The 19545-nt window shown below is 44.1% G+C and overlaps 1 protein-coding gene across 1 annotated transcript in view; it reads left to right on the top strand.

Moving 5' to 3' along the window:
* Positions 1 to 1492: 1492 nt before the first annotated feature.
* Positions 1493 to 19545, top strand: part of mn1b (meningioma 1b) — a 23622-nt gene continuing 5569 nt past the window's right edge. The window contains 3 exon segments of the mRNA XM_070447032.1: positions 1493 to 6073; positions 6076 to 6113; positions 6115 to 6154. Of these exon segments, the coding sequence (XP_070303133.1) occupies positions 2560 to 6073; positions 6076 to 6113; positions 6115 to 6154 (3592 nt within the window). The 5' untranslated portion in view covers positions 1493 to 2559.

Here is a 19545-nt window from a genome sequence, read left to right as displayed (position 1 = left end):
TGTATAAAAAGACTTCTATGTGAAATATTTTCAAGTGTTAAGATTGTACGATTATGTATCCTCAGTAGATCCATGCTATTGATCTTTAAGGGGGATTCTTTTGTGGGCATCAATTCTCCTCTCTCTCTCTCTCCCTCTCTCTCTCTTCTCTCTCTCTCTCTCTCTCTCTCTCTCTTCTCTCTCTCTCCTCTCTCTCTCTCGTAATATATTATATATATAAGGTGTTAACTATTGACTATATCACTAAAATAGGTAAACATGCAATGTCATAAAGCCATAATCATTTGAACAGTTCTAGCCTGTGGTTGGATCGTATGTGAACCTTATTTATCTCATATGTCACTATTTATCACTGGCGCTCTGAATTTTGATCTGCTACATATTATCTCTTAGCAGCAGGCTTTAAATCAAAGAACAGCACCTCTTGTGCTAAAATCGCAGTCGTTTAAAACACTCAGATGGCAATGTTTTAGGATTAGCCTAGATAGGCTTATTACGCTTCTGAAAATAGCGTGATGCACATAACCTACATTTCATATTTTTCAGAGTTGTTTTAATAGCATAGCTTGAATATACAGATAGCCTAAGTTAAAAAGGTTGACTTGGTCTTTTCTCTTGCTTCCCTTCATGCCAATAAACATAACATAAATGTGCTTTGTTAATATAAGGTAAACGAATTATGGCCATGTACAGTTCATCTGAATGGAAATGTTAATTTGCTGTTTAAAGTGCGTTAACATGACAAACTCCGGGCCAGTGATTGCGCCCTGCCATTGTTTAACCACAGCTATTGTGAGATCTTCTCTCTTTGATTGAGCGTAGCTTAATTTCCTACATCTCCTTTTCTATCAATAACATAAATTACTAACATAAAGGTGTTATTCAGATAACATAATATACTAACATAAAGGCGTTTATTCAAATAAATAATATACTAACATAAAGGCGTTTATTCAAATAACATAATATACTACATAAGGCGTTAATTCAAATAACATAATATATACTAACATAAAGGCGTTTATTCAATAACATAATATACTAACTAAAAGGCGTTAATTTTTAAATAAAGTAATTCACTAACATAAAGGCGTTTATTCAAATAACATAATATACTAACATAAAGGCGTTTATTCAAATAACATAATATACTAACATAAAGGCGTTTATTCATTCAGATTTGTATGTGCTCTATAACAAATAAATAGATTGATCTCAAATAAAAAGCAAAAATGGCCATAGACCATTTAAAATACAATGAAGCAAGTAACACACCTGGCATAGACTCGAATACACTTTAGTTGGGGAGAACGGTGCTCTTTCAATACACTAACGTTACTCTCTCGTTCATCCACATCTTGGACCACCTTAAAAGATGGACCCTCCCTCTGCACTGGCACTCCGCAGCCTCCGATTGGCTAGGACCTCATGGATGGAATTGGTTGCGGAATGCAAAACTTGTTGCTGGTTCCCTGAACGCGTTGATCTCACACAGCGCCAAGCGCCGGACAAGAGTGTGATCTATCTGTGAATCGCTCCCAGCTGGAATAGACCAAACCAGAGTCAGGAGCAGAAGGAGTGCGTTATATAGTGTGAGAGAGTGAGGGAAAGAGCCAATAGAGGTTCCGCGCCTTATGCGTGCTTGGAGGGCACATGACCAGGACCAGTTGGACCATGTTGTCAAGCCGCGGGTAGTGCGTGCCGGAAGCTCGGGGACACGGTGGCGCAAAAGCGACTTTCCTGATAGCCTCATGACTGGGCTGGATTTTCCCTCCGGACTTTGTCGCAGACTTGAAATTGTAGAATTGTTAATAGTGCAGTTATAAGACATTTCACCCAGAACTGTGGGAAATTGTTTATTTTGATTTTACAACAACGACCAATTAGAATTGTACTTGTGCAGGTTGCCGGTTGCCGGTGGATTTCTCAAGAAAGGGATCTTGAAAGGACACTCCAAACTGTGCGTCCTAGGACATTTGACAACAGCTGGAGTAATCAAGTTGACGAAGAAAATTGTTATGTGTTTATTTAAATGTTTATAAGCCTTGTGATCTCTGTCATAAATTAGATAACGGGTTTGATCAAGTTTACAAAGAAGAAATGTGCTCAGAAACTTTGGAATATGATATTATATCGAAGTCACATTGCAAGTGAAATATATTTTGTATTATTTGTAAACTAATGGAAACCAAACGCCTGTAGAAATACACGGGAACGAGCAAGGACAGACTGTTGTAGCCTATGTGCGTGCTTCGTTGGACAAACGTGTAGTGTTCTCTCCCTTTTATTTTCCTCGCAACACTTTAGGTGCAAATTGGATTTTGGAAAACACAATGAGTACTCATTGGGTGAGTGAATAGATTTAAGATCCACTGTCTAATTTTTAAATCAGAACTTTTTAAGATATCAAAATAGCCCATCTGGCCTATTGAGGCATTTCTCATCTCTTTTCGTTTTTGTCCTCTTTTTTTTTGTGTGGAGAAGAAGGAAAACTGAGGCTAAGATAGACTGCCTATGCCAGCTGAGCTGGCTGTCATGCGGGATTGATAGCAGGGAAGTATGTTTGGGCTGGAGCAGTTTGGTTCTCAGATTAATAGCAGAAACCCTGGCCAGTCAGAGAGAAACATAAACCAGCCAAGACTGAACATGAGCTCCCATTACAAAAGCCCTGGCTTTCATGCAGGAGGCCCGCCTGGTGCCGTGGAGCCGGGCATGGGCCCTCTGAACGAGCCTCCGATGCTTGGGCTCAATATGAACATGAACGGTGAGCAGTATGGTGGCTTTCATCCCAGGGGCCACTCAGACATGCATGCTGGCAGTGGACTCCAGCAGCAACAGCAGCAGCAAGGACCCATGCATGGATTTTTTAACAACCAGCAACCTCATCAAGGCCATCCCCATGGCCACCAGTCTCACCCTCATCAACACCATCCTCATTTCAGTGGGAACTTTGGAGGCCCAGACCCAGCCTCATCCTGCCTGCATGGTGGCAGGCTGATGGGCTACAACAACAACGGCATGGGGCCCCAGCAGGGCTTTGGAGAGGGGTTTGACCCCCTTGCTGAGGGCCAGGCAGGGGACAGCTTCTCCCAGCAGCAGCAGCAACAGCAGCAAAGATCCAGTAACATGCCTGACTTCCAGCACCACGGCCCCCCAAGCGGCAACCACGCTGTCCCTGCCCCCTGTCTACCCTTGGACCAGTCACCTAACCGGGCAGCATCCTTCCATGGTCTGCCCTCCTCCTCCTCTTCCTCCTCGGAGACCCATGGTCTGGAGCCTCGACGGATGCCCAATCAGGGTGCTGTGGAGGGATTAGAGTATAATTTCCCAAGCGAGCCCCCAACTGGACATTTTGACGTACCTGTATTTTCTCCATCAGAATCAGAGTCTCAGCTGCCCCACTTTGGGCCAGGAAGGCCGGTGGCCGGTGGCAGTTTCCCTGGAAACCCTGCCATGGCTCGGACACCGGGTATACAGGGCATCTCCAAAGGGCACCAGCAGCCACCCCCACAGCCCCAGCAGCCTCAGCCTCCCCCACAGCATGGAGTGTTTTTTGAGCGCTTTGGTAATGGCCGTAAGATGCCAGTGGGGATGGACCCGGGGGTCAGTGCCAGACACACTCTCATGCAGCAGCAGCAGCAGGCTGGTTTGATAGCACGACAGAACTCATGCCCCCCAGGCCTCCCCCGGCCTCCCCAGTCTGAGTCGGGCTCCACCAACACCAACATGCTGGATGGTGGCGTCATGATGCCTGGCCAACACAACCAGTTTGAGTATCCTATTCACAGACTGGAAAATAGGGGCCWGCACCCCTATGGGGACCCCATGTTTAATATGCAACAGCCGGCTCCCCCTCCTCCCGCCCAACAGCCTCCGAATCAGAGGCTGCAACACTTTGACAGTCCTTATATGAACATGGCAAAAAGGCCCAGATTTGAGTTCCCTAACGCACAGGGAGGAGAGAATTGTGGCACGTGGGGTAGTGGCATGCACAATGTGCAGGGAATGGAGAACCACCTCTCTCCCTCTGCCTACCCTGGCCTTCCTGGTGAGTTCACCCCACCTGTAACAGACGGTTTCCCCCCGGGTCCACTCCAGCATGCCGGGCCTGAGCAGCAGTCTCTGCAACAGCGGCAGAACGCGGCCATGATGATCAAGCAGATGGCCTCTCGGAACCAGCAGCAGAGGATGAGGCAGCCCAGCCTGCAGCAGCTAGGTCACCACGGCGACGTGCCTCCGGGCCCCATGGTTCATGGAGGCCCAGTGGGGAGCATGCCTCAGCCCAACTTTGACAGGGAGAATGGAGGCAGGATGCCGAACTTTGAGGGTCAGAACCCTCATATAACTCAGGAGAACTGGTTCCCCGGTTCTCACCCACCAGGAGAGATCATGTCGCGGCGTATGGGGGTAACGGGTGGGGAGGCTGTAGCCCACGACATGGGGCTGCAGCAGAACGGAGYYGGTATGATGTTCAGGCCGGGCATGAATGGGATGGGCATGCAGGAGCCAATGAGGATACCTGGAGATGGRCAYGTACAGGCYCTCCACTCYCCTSGYATGCACCCCCMGTTTGGCAACAACATGGGCAAYCTCTCCCARATGCAGTCCCCCGGAGCYGGRGTAGGACACCCCAACGCACCATCAGAGAGGCGGCCGACTGACTTCCCTGCCGGGCCTCCCATGGGATCTCAATCAACGTTTCCTTATGGAGGGGTTAACCGTCAGGGGGCACCACATAGCAATCCCCAGGGGGTGAACACCTCACCAGGGAGCTACCCTSCWCMRTCTGAGTTCCCCCCAGGCCAGCGRTCCTCTGTCAGTAARCTTGGGGCACTCTCYCTGGGGAACTTTAGCAAAACCAGYACTAAAGACAATGTTTTYGGRCAGAGCTGCCTGGCGGCCCTTTCCACRGCCTGCCAGAACATGATAGCTAGYCTAGGGGCCCCCAACCTAAACGTAACATTCAACAAGAAGAACCAAAATGAGGGCAAGCGAAAACTGAGTCAGACGGAGCAGGACATTAATAGCAGCACAGYTAACGGGACYGGCAGTGCTGGTCCTGAGTATTTTCAGAGYGGCACTTCCCAGAACAGCCAGATGCCTGGCAMYGGGAAYAGCAACATWAAGCCTGCAGGTCAAAACCAGACGCTGCAGGGGGAAGCCAGTGCCCTCTCCCCAAATTACAACATGGACGCTACCCCATGCAGTGAGGGGAAAGCAGCAACAGGGAATGGGAGAGGGAGAGGGAGGAGAAAAAGGGATAGCGGGCATGTGAGCCCTGGGATCTTTTTTTCCTCTGACAGCGGAAACCCTGTTGTAAGTCCAGGCCAGCAACCCCCTTCAGCTGGCGTTGGGGAGAGGGGTGGGGGTACGCCCCATGAGAAACCCCTCCCRTCCCCCTCCTGGGGAAAGGGAGRTGACCWKATGCTGGGGGACCAGGCAGACCTGATGTCTTCTCTGGACAGTGGCATTCAGAGTGTCACCAARTCTAACAGTARCTCACCGCRCRTRGAYYTTCCTGAYGATGTCAGYRCCCACTACGKCAAYGAGGATGAGGTGTCCTCTAGCTCAGATGCAGGAGGTGCTCCTGYCWCCAAGCCCAACCGCAGYCCGCACATCACCGKYTCACCCAAGCTGCARAGGGGGGAACAKGGCCTGATGAATGGGCAGAAGCCCCTRGGCATGCAGGRCATCACCAATCACACTACCTCGACACCCGACAGCTATGGACTGAGTGCTGGTGKGGGSACRGKKGGCAAYGGAGTCGGTCACCCRGGCACACCTGGGATGGAGCAGGTACGCACYCCATCCAGCACCTCTGGCCAGGAYGASATCCAYCCTCTGGAGATACTGCAGGCCCAGATYCAGCTGCAGCGSCAGCAGTTCAGCATCTCAGAGGACCAGCCCCTGGSCATGAAGAATGGYAARAAGAGTGGYGACTGTCYCTCACAGAAYGRAGACAATGAGCTGGCGAGCTGCAGCCCGGATGCTGGGAAGGGCTCAATGGGCACTATTGACCTTGACACTCTGATGGCAGAGCAGACACGCACCTGCGTATGTTGCTCCAGCGACAAGGCATGATGGATGGGCCAGATGATGACAAGGCCATGGCACCCTTGGGAAAAAACTAAGAGCCAGAATAACAGCAAAGAAGGTAATTCAATATGCTTCTATGATCATATTTGCCACATTGTTTTACTATCTGACTATTAGTGTCTTATTACTGGTCCACACACACACAGTTTTATGGCAGTCAATCAACTTATCAGCACACAGTGTTGTTTTGCCTCTCAGATGAGTAAAAGATTATTTAAACTCTAGACTAAAATAAGTCACCAAGGACTGACTTCCTTTGTTGCGGCTTGTAGCCTATGTCGGCAGTTATTTGGAAATCTGTTTCTGAGGATATGATTATCTCCAAGTCAATATATATTGTAGTGTGGACAATATCATTATATAGGAGGCTACAAGATTATATATGATAAGATTAGTATTTTAACTTGCATGAGTTGAATTGAGACACGCAGGCTCTCTTCTTGCACTGCCGTCTTTGAGATAGCCTAAGCACTGTAGACAGCGTGGAGGGTTGTTCGGTAACTTCGAGTCTGTGGATTTTGAGAGGCACAAAATCTCAATGTTCTATGTTTCACATATCTCTATTGAAAATATAATCAGGTATTTACTCGAATCGAGCCTTACATGTAGAAACATAAATAATTAATTATCTGACTTTTAATCGTTTTTACACAAGGGATAGGCTATTGGACCACAGGCTATTTAACGATTAGAAATGAAATACCTAGCACTAACAGGAACATTTTAAAACATTGACTTGTTACTTAGATTTGTTGTTCTAAGTCATCTTAACTATTATTTGGTGCTTGTAATGGATTCATTCTTGTGAGGGACTTCAAAAAAACAGCCCGAGAAAAGTAAACATTTCCTGTGGTTCTTTATCTGGGTTTTCAGAGTGAACACACAATGAGAAGATTGAAAGTTTCTGAGAGATGCGTTTAACCGCGGGGTTTCCTCACCACATATCTGTTTGTTTTTGTTATTACTACGGATAAAATAGCGTGATTGGAGACTGGATTGATTTTAGATTAGCCCATATTGAGAAGGGAAGCGTTGTCTAAGTGAAATTAATATAAACGAGTATCTTAAGCTTTTATTTATCAACTTTGTATTTCCTAAATATGATGTGTCCTCGAATGGAAAGATTTACTTGAAAATGGTAATAATTAGACAATGACAATAATAACAACAGTAATAAATAAGCAGAAGAATAATAATAATAATGCAAGTATAATTCATTTTTGTAATTTGTTTAGAAGTTTGGGTTCTATTTTATTGCCAGACAGTTTTTCTGCCTGCATTGGTTTAGGAAAAATGGGTTGGTCACGGTATACAAATGTCTTCTGTACAAATAATTGAAAAACAAATCCTATTTAGTATCCTATACCACGACACTGTTTGTATAATTAAGTGCTGGTTTGAAATCTTGGTATAGCGTGATTAAGACGCTGGCTGGCGCTTTACATTTTACGTCAGCGGTTTGAAAGCGGCTGTCAATCATCGTTTGACATTAAACAACACAAAATCATTTTCTACTGTCTTTACATTACCGGTCATAACCTAAGCTTCTGGTTTGTTTTAGTTCATAACAGGAAATTAAAGAAAATGTGTGAATTAGGCTTATGGTTATTATTATTTCCCATTATTGTTTCCTATATTGTTTATATTGAGACTAGACTATAGCTACAACAAGCACATTCCATTTAATTCAGTGCTGAAAGTGACTTTTTTGTTGACTGCTCCACCAATCCATAAACAAAAGAACAAACCGTTAACACCGATCACCTTTCACTAACCTTTTCCATATCTCTATATTCAGGCTTATCATAACATTCCTTCTCCTTACACTATTCTGGCTGCAACTAGTCCTCTTTTAAAATCCTCTATCACTTCGCTGGCGATATTATGCCTTTTCTGTGCAAACCTTCTACCATTCGTACACTTCCTATAGTACTCGACGCTACTTTCTTTGCTTCCATCGGCTTCCACTTCTTTGTATGGGACATTACAAAAGCCCCTACCATCATCTTAGACACCTTAAACTCAATCAAATGTAGTCAGTCAAGTGCTTGCCAAATATCACATCATCCTCCCAAATCATCTAACCTCCTCTCCATCTATCCTCTCCTCCCGATGGGCAACGTGGGTGCTGAAGGCCGCGGCGGACTCCATCCTACCCGGCTCTCCTCCCCATCATTCAACCCTCCTCTCCATCCTATCCTCTCCCCCATCATCTGAGCACGCGTGCTAATCTCACGAGTCACAATTACATCTCGCCCTCCCTCCCATCTACGGCCAGAGCACCACAAATGATCCAATTCCTCCCTCCACCTCACACATTATCTTCATCCGCTTCCCATCTTTTCCTTCACGCGACATCATCGTTGCCTATCTCCCTCCCATTCTCCTCCCAAGCGTTACATATATTTATTTCCACTACTTCACTCCCTCCTGTCTGCTACACCATTGTGGGACTTCTCTTAGCAGAGTCGCGCGAGAGGCCTGGCACCTATCCATCCAGCCACGAATCTAGTCGTCCTCAGGCGCAATATTATTCGTCTTCAGGACCGATCACTTCGCATCGCGTCCAAACTCCATGTCTACATCCCGCACTTCTACTTCCCATCAATTATTCTCCTCTCCTCTTCCCTTCCCGATCTCCTCATCATCTTTTTCTTCTCCACATAAGACCCATTTCCTCTTACCTCTTGTCCTTCACCAATCTTCTTCCATAGCCCGCAGCATGCATGTCGTCCTATTCTAACAGTACCTACTCAACTCCTCTTCCCCATCCACTCATCCATCTTCTCCATCTATCTATGCCAATACCCAGCCTGTGCTCCACCCTACTCGTAATTCCGTCCCTCGCCTTCCTATTGTCTCGTCACGGACCTCCCAGCCATGCCCTCCCTTACACCCTTAACCTGCCATCCCTCTCTCCCGTCTGTATACTCTCCCCCCGGCTACACCTACACACAGGCACTCCTACACCAGCCACAACAAATCTTTCCTCACCACCTCTCCACACTTCACACCACACGCACCCATCACTGCCAAACACAGCCACAACACACACGAGCACAGCCAATGCGACTTGCAGGCGAAAGAACTGCGAATAGCTTAGTCTAAGTACCACACTAACAATTTATACATGGCGCACCTCTATACACAGATCTCTCTACTACACTCTTGAGAGCATGCGACACTCAGACGGCCAAGATGAAAAAAGGTTAAGCAAGTTATGCGCCACGACACTGGCACGAGACTGTTTGCTTGAATGTTTTTAAAGATTGAACTCTCTGGATGGAGTTATAAATCTCACAGGAGAGAACATCATCCAAAAATAATCTCCTGCAGAGTTTACTTTAAAATGTCAAGACAGTATTATAAGTTTCAGATAAAACATAAATAGCGTCCTTAATGGTATTAGAATGTCGAGTGAACCAGAGATATAGAATGAATTATTTACGACAGCCCATAAACATAATAAATATCAAAGGCCTGACGGCACAATCAAGATTTGAACACAGTGTTGAGTATGAATTATTTGAACATATTACTACTATGTCAGAATGACCTAAATCCGACCTAACCACTCTAGAAATCTAAAAAGACTCCATTTATGAAAGCAAATATTCATTGGTGTAACTGGTTTAAATTTGATTGTGCGTGGCAGCGCAGAAAGATAGAATTATTAAAATATTGAATTAAACGAATAAGGCACTAATTCTGCTCTGTTAATGTTAGCACAGGAGTCATGGGCAGAAACCGTCCAGTTAATTCGGTTTGTTTCCTTGGACTATGTCTGCTGATATTGACCCAAGCCGCGTGTAAAACCAGCCGGAGCTGCAAGCCCTTAGACAGAAACGTGTGACACACTCACAGAACTAACCTACAGGGGGTGCAGCATCACCTACAACTATCCCGATGCGCGCCAACTCGCCGTATCTCTGCTCCATCCACAACTTGACTGTAAAGTAACCACAAGCCCTGAAAACAACGAGTATTACTAACATCACAGTACTCATATGTCAGCTCCTCTCTTTTCTCTCGCAACGCCCACTCTTCGCGGTCTCTGTCTGGCTTCTATGAAACCGCTCAGTTTCCTTACTTCAGGTCCCTATTCCTTGAAAAACTATCACCAAGATAAATTATTAGTTAGCATGTCATAGTAAATAATTATAATACTGTTTTTCAACGCTGAATGATAAGCTGGTTACAATTTAGAAATAAAACAAATTTGTATTTTTTTTAAATCACATCTTATATTTGATCATGCTCCCTTTTTTATTCCCGTATGAGTGTGCTAATCAATTAAAACGTTTTAAGATCACACCTTTTGATTGAATACACAGCACATTTGCACAGTCAGCACGGTCTGATATATGGATCATTTTGTATTGAAAGTAAAACATTTTCACGCATTTTGATCATTTTTCCATGTCACCCTCGAAGTTGATCATTATGACATCCCTTTTAGGTGTTGTGCACCAGGGGTGTAATCACCATCCAATTTAGATGTTCAGATGTTTGTGGCACCTCTCTCCTGTGGTATCTGTCCTCATGCCCCTTCCTTATCCTCATCACAGTTGTCCTGAACGTGCTGGGGGACGGGGTGGGGGTCTGCATTAGGTCCTGACATCCTGGGAGCAGCTTAAGGCCCAATGCAGCCATTTTTGATTCAATATACAAATTATTTCGTGGTAATAATTAAGTACCTTACTTAATATATTTCCATTTAAATGGGCAAATATAGCTTTTTTAGCTAAAAACGATTTCTCAAGCAATAATTTTACATAAGCACTGGTCTGGGAATGAGGAAACTGAAAACTAGCTGTCTATTGGCCAGAGAGTTTGGAACTCCGATTGTTATTGGTCTATTAACCAATCTTACTGCATGGTGATGTCACCATGGAAAGCCGACACTCCCGCCCATGGAAACCTGCTTGATTAAAAGGTCATTTGTGGACTTGTATTTTTTCAATTATCAGGAAAAAAGATTGATACATTTTACTAGTCGTTAGTTCATCAGTCTGTTGTATAATATCATATAAAACAAAGGAAAACCCTCTTTACTGCACTGGGCCTTCTTAATTATGGGAGTCCTGAGTGATTGTGTTAATTGGGCGCTTTATAGGACTCACTCTGTGTTTTTACAGGAAGTTGAGTTTAACTGCCCAATTGAGACAGGTGGGTTATGGGCCTGTGTTTATTTGGGGAGGGGGATGGTTGCAGTGACATTTGGCAATAAGCCTCCTTGTGTCTAGCAGGGATACGGGTGGTAGTGCCACTGGGAGGAAAGGACCTGTGGTGTTTGGGGCTCTGTGACTATAGGGGAGGTCTCAGCCAGTGCAGGAGTTGGAGATCACAGAACAGACTGTATTATCAGGTATAATGGTAATGGTGCCAGTGGATGAATAGGTGATGTTTTCAAGCCAGAGCTTGGTGCCACAAGTGCCTCATAGGAATATGGAATTTGATAATGCAATTAATGCATTATACAGGTCATTCTATAGTAGCTTCTATGGGATAATTAAGCATTAAGGCCCGAGGAGGTGTGGTATATGGCCAATATACCACGTCTAAGGGCTGTTCTTCTGCACGACGCAACGCAGAGTGCCTGGACACAGCCCTTAGCCCTGGTGTTTCTTCTGCTCTAATTACGTTGGTAACCAGTTTATAATAGCAACAAGGCGTCTCGGGGGTTTGTGGAATATGGCCAATATACCATGGCTAAGGGCTGTATCCAGGCACTCTGCGTTGCGTCGTGCAGAAGAACAGCCCTTAGACGTGGTATATTGGCCATATACCACACCTCCTCGTGCATTATTGCTTAATTACGATACTGTTAAAGAACAAAATGAACAAAAATGTGATTGTTGTATTTTATGTGTTGATGTCTGTTCACACAGTGTGTCTCAGCTTTTCCTGTATGAGGTCCCACTGTGGTTATTTAGAAAGTCATATGTTCTGCAGTAACGGCTCCAATTGGACCCATCCATAGCGTATCCGATCTGTGTGATACCAAGCAGCCAAAGCTAGTCACTAAGACACAGTAATGTCTGCTGTAGGCATGGGGCCTTTAGACCCTGCTTTAACTAAAGATGCCCGTTGTCCGTGAAGTGAAGGAACTTGGCTGCGTTTTCACCAAAGTGATGAGTGAATACATTTCCCCCTCTTCTTTTTCATCTGTCTTTTTCCCTCACCCTCTCTCCCTCTCTGCTCCTTATATCATAGCCAGGACCTGACGGTTTGTTTTGAAAGACATGCACACTCTTGATAACAGGCAACTTGTCGCCCTAGGAAATGATTCAGTTGGTTTTATTTTTATTTTTAGAGTTTTTGCTTCAGTTTTGACCACACAGTGAAAGTTGTGTTGGTTTTGTTATTTACGGTGTGTTATCACTTTGTACATACAGTGTGAGGATCTCTCCTCTGAATGAACATGGTCTCCCATGAAACACAGTCACTTTTCTAGTGGTGGTTGAGGATGCTACAGCTTGCTGTTGGCAGGTAGGAGAGCAGTGGGTAGAGAGGGGACTTGTCATGCTTAGACACCCTGATTAGGGGTGTCTAAGCATGAAAAAGAACAGGCGTATTGACATGCCACCTAAAGCGACCTGGGAAGAAAGTGGAATATTCCTAAAAGACTACCCCACTTTCCCATCTCTGTTGGTCTATTGACATTTCACTCCGTGGACAACTCACAAATCACATGACTCATTTTTATTTCCTGTATTTCCTTTCTTAAAGATGGGATTTCTTAAAGATGTGATTGACATTTGGTTGAATGAAGAGAAAACAGCTTGGGGAGGTCCGTGTTCCAGATTCATCATTACAAGGTGTTCCGTATTGACTTCCTCAACAACACACGGCCAGACAGTGTAGCACTGCCTGCACTTTCTCATACTGCAGTAATAATAATAGTTATCATAATCACAGAAATTAGTCCTGGTAATATTGTTGCCAAAAGTGCCAATTCATCCTGTGGAACGTCTGTCAGTTGAGGTGTTAGACTTTCTTATGTGAGGATCATATTATAGTTAGCTGTAAATATCGTGAAAGTGAAGACTTTGAGAAATGTAAAGTTGGATCTTTCTACCTTTTTTTTKGAATATGTGTTTATTCTTCCTCTTGTCTCTTTGCAAAGTCAATTCTGTCCTTCCTTTGATCAATCCCTAGGGGGTGAAAGAATATCACACAATTCCTACACTATCAGCAAGAATCAGAGGGCATTAGGACTGCTTTTACCATGTAAGTGTGTGTGTGTGTGTGTTTGTGTGAGTGTGTGTATGTGAGAGAGATGAAAATATGGAAAGTTAACAGAGTGGGTTTTTCAGCTGTAAACATCATGTTTGATTTATGCAGACTTGGTCACAGGCTTGTGGTTTCAGACCTTTGCTCAGTTGTCTTGTATGTTGGAATAAACTATTTTCTCAGGTGTCTTGTATGCTGGAATAAACTATTTTCTCAGGTGTCTTGTATGCTGGAAAAAACTATTTTCTCAGGTGTCTTGTATGCTGGAATAAACTCTTGTGCTGGTTCTCACACTACTCTCAGCTCCAGCTCTGAGAATTCATCACGGTATGGTTAAAGTATCTGACTAGTTATGTCAGGGTTCACCACAACTTATTTTAGCTCCACGTCAGTTTGGCCGGCTTGCAGTCCGTTTGGTCTGATTGAAGGACAACCCCTACTAGGTTGTAGTAATCCACAGTTTAACCCAATAGATTTGTAGTAATCACTACTGATGGCATGCGATGAAAACAAAACCATTGCAATTTTTCCAGGAGCTGCTAGCTCTTATAATACTGGTCCATCTGAGTGTCAGGCAAGCGCAGGAGCAGCATAGTTTAGCTGTGTGGTCTTCTGTCTTACAGATACTGCAGCTCAGAACAATACTTTTCATCGTTTCTGCCTGTACTTTGGAGTGTGTAAAATCTAGTTTGAATATTTTGTTTCTAGATCATTGTGTGTATGTGTGTGTCCACTGTATGCTGAGGCCTTTGCTTCGCAAGACATTTACAACCAGTGACAGTCAAAGGAGCTGTGTTAAAAAACATCTTTCTTACTGGTGTAGAGAGAAAAGTAGAAACAAAGGTGTCAGGCCTTTTGCTCTTCAAAATAGCAGCTCATCCGGTATTTTGTTTTCCCTGGGGAAGAGCACTGAAATGAACTCAAACTTGTCTCAGCGTGCGTGTGGTGAATATTCCCCTTGGATAGCGCGTGGAATGGAGGGATATGTGTGTGTCAGTTTATGTGTGTTAGTGTGTGTGTCTGTGTCAGTGTGTGTCAGTGTGTGCGTGTTAGTGTCTGTGTCAGTGTGTGTATGTTAGAGTGTGTGTGTGTCCAGTGTGGTGTGTCAGTGTGTGTTGTGTTATGTGTCTGTGTCGTGTGTGTGTGTTGTTAGTGTTGTGTCAGTGTGTGTGTGTGTCAGTGTGTGTGTGTGTGGAGGTGTTGTCATGCCTCCAGCAGCAGTTGTGCTATTTGGCATACAGGTAGTCGTCAGGCGTCTTTAATTTGTATTGACAAATTGACAAATGAGTTATGACACCAGAGCTATTTCTCCTGGGAGAGAGGAGGAGAGACTGATGGAGTGATAGCAAAAGCGAGCAAGATGGAAAGAAGTTTCCGTTTTTTCTGGGAACATCTGAGGTTTCACTCTCGAGGCAAGCAGGATGTCAATGGCTGTCATTTGCATAATTTTAAAGCGAGAAAGAGAGAAAATAAATATTTCCTTTTCTACCCAGTTCCATTCTCTGGACTCTTTATATTTTTCAGGTCAGTTTAGACATTCAGATGTTAGAAACAATAGTTTGGAGTCTGTTTGGAGTCTGGCTTTGAGGTCCAGAGCTGAGTTTGAGGGCACTATGGCTTAATACTGTCATTATACCACACAGAACTATACTTTTTAACCAGGGGTGGGGGTGGGGGTGGAAAGGGTACTCAATTGTCATACTTGAGTAAAAGTAAAGATACACTACATGACCAAAATTATGTGGACACCTGCTCATCAAACATCTCATTCCAAAACCATGGGCATTACTATGGAGTTGGTCCACCCTTTGCTGCTATAACAGCCTCAACTCTTCTGGGAAGGTTTTCCACTAGATGTTGGAACATTTTAGTGGGGACTTGCTTCCATTCAACCACAAGAGCATTAGTGAGGTCGGGCACTGATGTTGGGCAATTAGGCCTGGCTCGCAGTCGCCATTCCAATTCATCCCAAAGGTGTTCGATGGGGTTGAGGTCAGGGCTCTGTGCAGGCCAGTCAAGTTCTTCCACACCAATCTCGACAAATCATTTCTGTATTGATCTCGCTTTTTACATGGGGGCATTGTCATGCTGAAACAGGAAAGGGCCTTCCCCAAACTGTTGCCACAAAGTTGGAAGCACAGAATCATCTAGAATGTCATTGTATGCTATAGCGTTAAAATTTCCCTTCATTGGAACTAAGGGGCCTAGCCTGAAGCATGAAAAACAGCCCCAGACCATTATTCCTCCTCCACCAATCTTTACAGTTGGTACTATGCATTCTACTGGCATCCGCCAAACCTAGATTCGTCCGTCGCACTGCCAGATGGTGAAGCATGATTCATCACTCCAGAGAACACGTTTCCCACTGCTCCAGAGTCCAATGGCGGTGAGCTTTACACCACTCCAGCCGACGCTTGGCATTGCGCGTGCTGATCTCAGGCTTGTGTGCGGCTACTCGGCCATGGAAACCCATTTCATGAAGCTCCCGACGAACTGTTCTTGTGCTGACGTCATTTCGAGAGGCAATTTGGAACTCGATAGTGAGTGTTGCAACTGAGGACTGACGATTTTTACGCGCCTCGCGTTTCAACACTCGGCGGTCCCGTTCTGTGAGTAAATGCTATACATCAAATTTCTTATTTTAAGCAAACCAAACGGCAAAATTTGCGAACGCAGTATTTGTGTTTAGTGAGTCCACCAGATAAGAGACAGTAGGGATGACAACGTGCTATATGAATTGGACCATTTTGCTGTCCTGCCTGAGTATTCGAAATGTAACCAGTACTTTTGGGTGTCAGGGAAAATGTACATACTATTTTCTTTAGGAATGTGGAATAAAAGTAAGAGTTATCAAAAATATAGTATAAATATAGTATAGATACCCCCAAAAAACTGCTTAAGTAGTACTTTACTTAGTATTTTTACTTAGTTAGTTTACACCACTGCTTTTACCTCGATAATTATAGACATTTTGATTGCACTCTTTTAAGGTTTGTTGCTTAGTTGAAATTTGAAAAAATAGTACATTTGACATCTTTTTTTGTGCAACTGGTGCTTATGATTTTGAAGATCATATGATGTTAATTTCTAAGTAAATATCATTATTTTCTTCAATCAAGGGTAAATGTATTTCTTTTTTCAAAGGACAATTATTATTTCAGTCAATTATAATCAGTCATTTGATTTCAAGTTGTAAACAATTTCTATCACATGAAAAGAAAGATATGTGAAAAGAAAATGTAACTTTCTGTAAATTGGCAACCTAACTTCTTCAACTGAGGACTATCTTGAAATATAGATTGCATGTTAAGTGTCGTGGGGCTGAGCAGGTCAGCCTCGATAACCCCCCCCCCCTCTCCCAGCCCCTCCCTAACAGATGCTCATAATCCCTAAATTCCCACTGTTGTCATGAATGGTTGGGGTTTCCAAATGGGCCAAATATACATAAACAGAGTGTGTAGTAACAGGCTGAAACAAAATAGAGAGCGAGACGTAGATCAATATGTCACCTACTTGGATGACATGGATGACAGGTCCTGGACATGGTTTTGATTTATGCAGGAGGTACTAAATCACATCCCGTGTTCCCATTTGTGTCTAGTTTCCTAAGCGCGTCTTGCGGCCTGAGGGGGAGTTGTGTGTGTACTAGAGAAGGGCTGAGGAGGAGAGACCGAGCCAAGGCCTGCCTGCCTGGGCAAGTTTTTGTCCTTCTTGTTGCCAGGGAACAGAGAGGAAATTCAATCCAAAATAACCCCTGTGCCCTCGCATGTGAAATGTACCCGCTCCTCTCCATATCCTCCCTACTCTGAGGGAAAGGTCACCATGTGGTGGTGGTGGTGTGTGTGTGTTGGGGGGGGGGGGTTGTAGAAGGTCTCCCATGCCATACTCCCCCACCCCAATCACCAAGCCCCAGGCCACCATCAGGTACCTGGGGTTGTCCCCTTATTTCTCAAACAGGGATTCCTGTAGACACTCACACACCTAGTTGGAAGCAGAGAACATAGGACTAATTATTTGGAGTTTTTTGTCATTCTGACTTTAAGCGGTCACATAACAGTCTCATTGTCATTGCTCAGCTGGGCGATCTGCTTAGCGCAGTAGCTGGTACCTGAGGTTCCGGAGCACAGGTCCTGCTCTTAGGCACTGTAAACCTTCAAGAAAAGTGTTAAAATACCTAAACGACCAAACTAAGCCTTGTTGTAGTGGAAATTAGGCATTTCTTTTTTTACCATCACTCCTCACATCGTCGAAAACCAGACGTTGTATCTATGCATTGTGATGTGTGCATTGTGCTCCCGGACATAGAATGTTCTCTCATGGCTTTAGTGTTAGTTGTTATGCTAAAGGAATCTGACTTGAATTCACTCACTGTCATAGGAGCAGAGGCCTCTGGGTGTTTTTGTCAGAGAGTGCAGAGGCTGATTGGGCTGGTTTATGTTCAGTGAGGATGGGGTCGAGCCCTGGGGAGCAAGGGGTTAAACGTGAAGTGTCGTCATGGAAGTATAGTTTGGGATAGAAAGGGCAGAGGGCTACCGCATGGGACGGCCGGAACTCTTCGACTCCGAATGCGAGGCCCCACACACACACACACACACACACACACACACACACACACGCATACATGCGGAAGGACAAGACTCGTAACATCAAGCAATAGTGCGGTCCGAGGCAGCTTAGCACAGGGATACCCTCGTGATACAACACAACACAACACACCCCCAGACACAACACACACCGACATCACACACACACACACACACACACACACACACACACACACACACACACACAACACACACACACACACACACACACACACACACACACACACACACACACACGTCATCCACTCCCACTGTCCCAGAGCTGAGAGCTGAGAGCAAGCTCACGTGACAATGTTACTGACATTTATCAAAATAAAAAACATCCGCATTACCAGTGATTACCATCTATTTCACATAAAGAATAATTTACCATGTAGTATTGTCCACCAGTTACTACTTTAAAAATATATGTTTTTATAATCAAAAACACTGTGCCTCTCCAAATGGTGTTATTAAAAGCGAGAAAAATAGTGCTCTTTATAATGTTTATTGATAAAATATAAAGCTCTCTAGTTTCAGGAGTAAGCCAGGTAATTGACCAGCACCGTAGTATTACAATACAAATGATTAAAGTGTCTGTGGATATTTCTAGTTTATACCCTGGGAGCCGAAGAGATGGGATTTTGGTGAAAATCGACACGCTACACTTAAATATTAAGCATTATCCATGGCAGCGCTTACTTTTCAAAAGTGGAAACAGCGGTGTGAAATTTTACATCACACAGATCTAAATCCCAAATCACTGTGACATTTACAAGCTGTGGAATCTTGTTTCAATATAAAAAAAAAACTTACAGGTATCTTGTTAAGGCTGTTCAACGACCACATTATATTGCCAAGCAGCATACTGTTCATATCCACAGTAATAGCTCAATGATAGGCTATTCATCTCAGAGAATGAGTGTTTAGCTTCAACACACGGGGAATACCTAATAAAGAAGGAACAATAATACCACAACCAACTAAGCTGAACCGCAACTACAGTTACATCCCTAACCATATTACAACATCAGACAAGATTACCATGGCAATTTAAATGCCTCAGTTTTATATGATACACCTCTATTTCTCGCCTGTTTCTAAAAGTGATGTAATTCTGTGTGATTTACAGTGGGACTCCTCCACGTAGGCTTGTAGAGCCGTCTCACTGACACACAGACACAGCTAGTGATGATTTACACAACAATGCTTTCCACTAGTGTCATGAAGAGAACAACATGCACAGCAAAGCACACTGCTCAGTTCTGTTTCTCTGTCTGGCTGACACCAATGTTTCGCAGCACTGACGACCTGACACTAGCACACATGTCATACCAGCAGTTCTCCACGTCTGTAAACAACACTGGGAAGTTTCCTTATTGAACGAAAATAAATCTAATATTCTCTGAATCGAAATATAATTGTCAAGGTCAAGAAATGATTCAACTTTATTGTATATTGATGAAGATAATGGTCATTATTATGTTTTAAATGCATTTGTAAATAAGAAGTATTATCATAGCTAAATATGTATTATGTGCCACGTCTTTGTGTAGGGTGCATTGAAGTAAATACAAGAATTACCACTGCTGTGTGTGTGTTGTGTGTGTGTGTTGTGTGTGTGTTGTGT

The sequence above is a fragment of the Salvelinus sp. IW2-2015 genome, linkage group LG15 (assembly GCF_002910315.2).
Source record: "Salvelinus sp. IW2-2015 linkage group LG15, ASM291031v2, whole genome shotgun sequence".
Taxonomy (NCBI): domain Eukaryota; kingdom Metazoa; phylum Chordata; class Actinopteri; order Salmoniformes; family Salmonidae; genus Salvelinus; species Salvelinus sp. IW2-2015.
The sequence above is the reverse complement of the archived record's forward strand: the minus strand, read 5'-3'. Positions and strand labels throughout refer to the sequence as shown.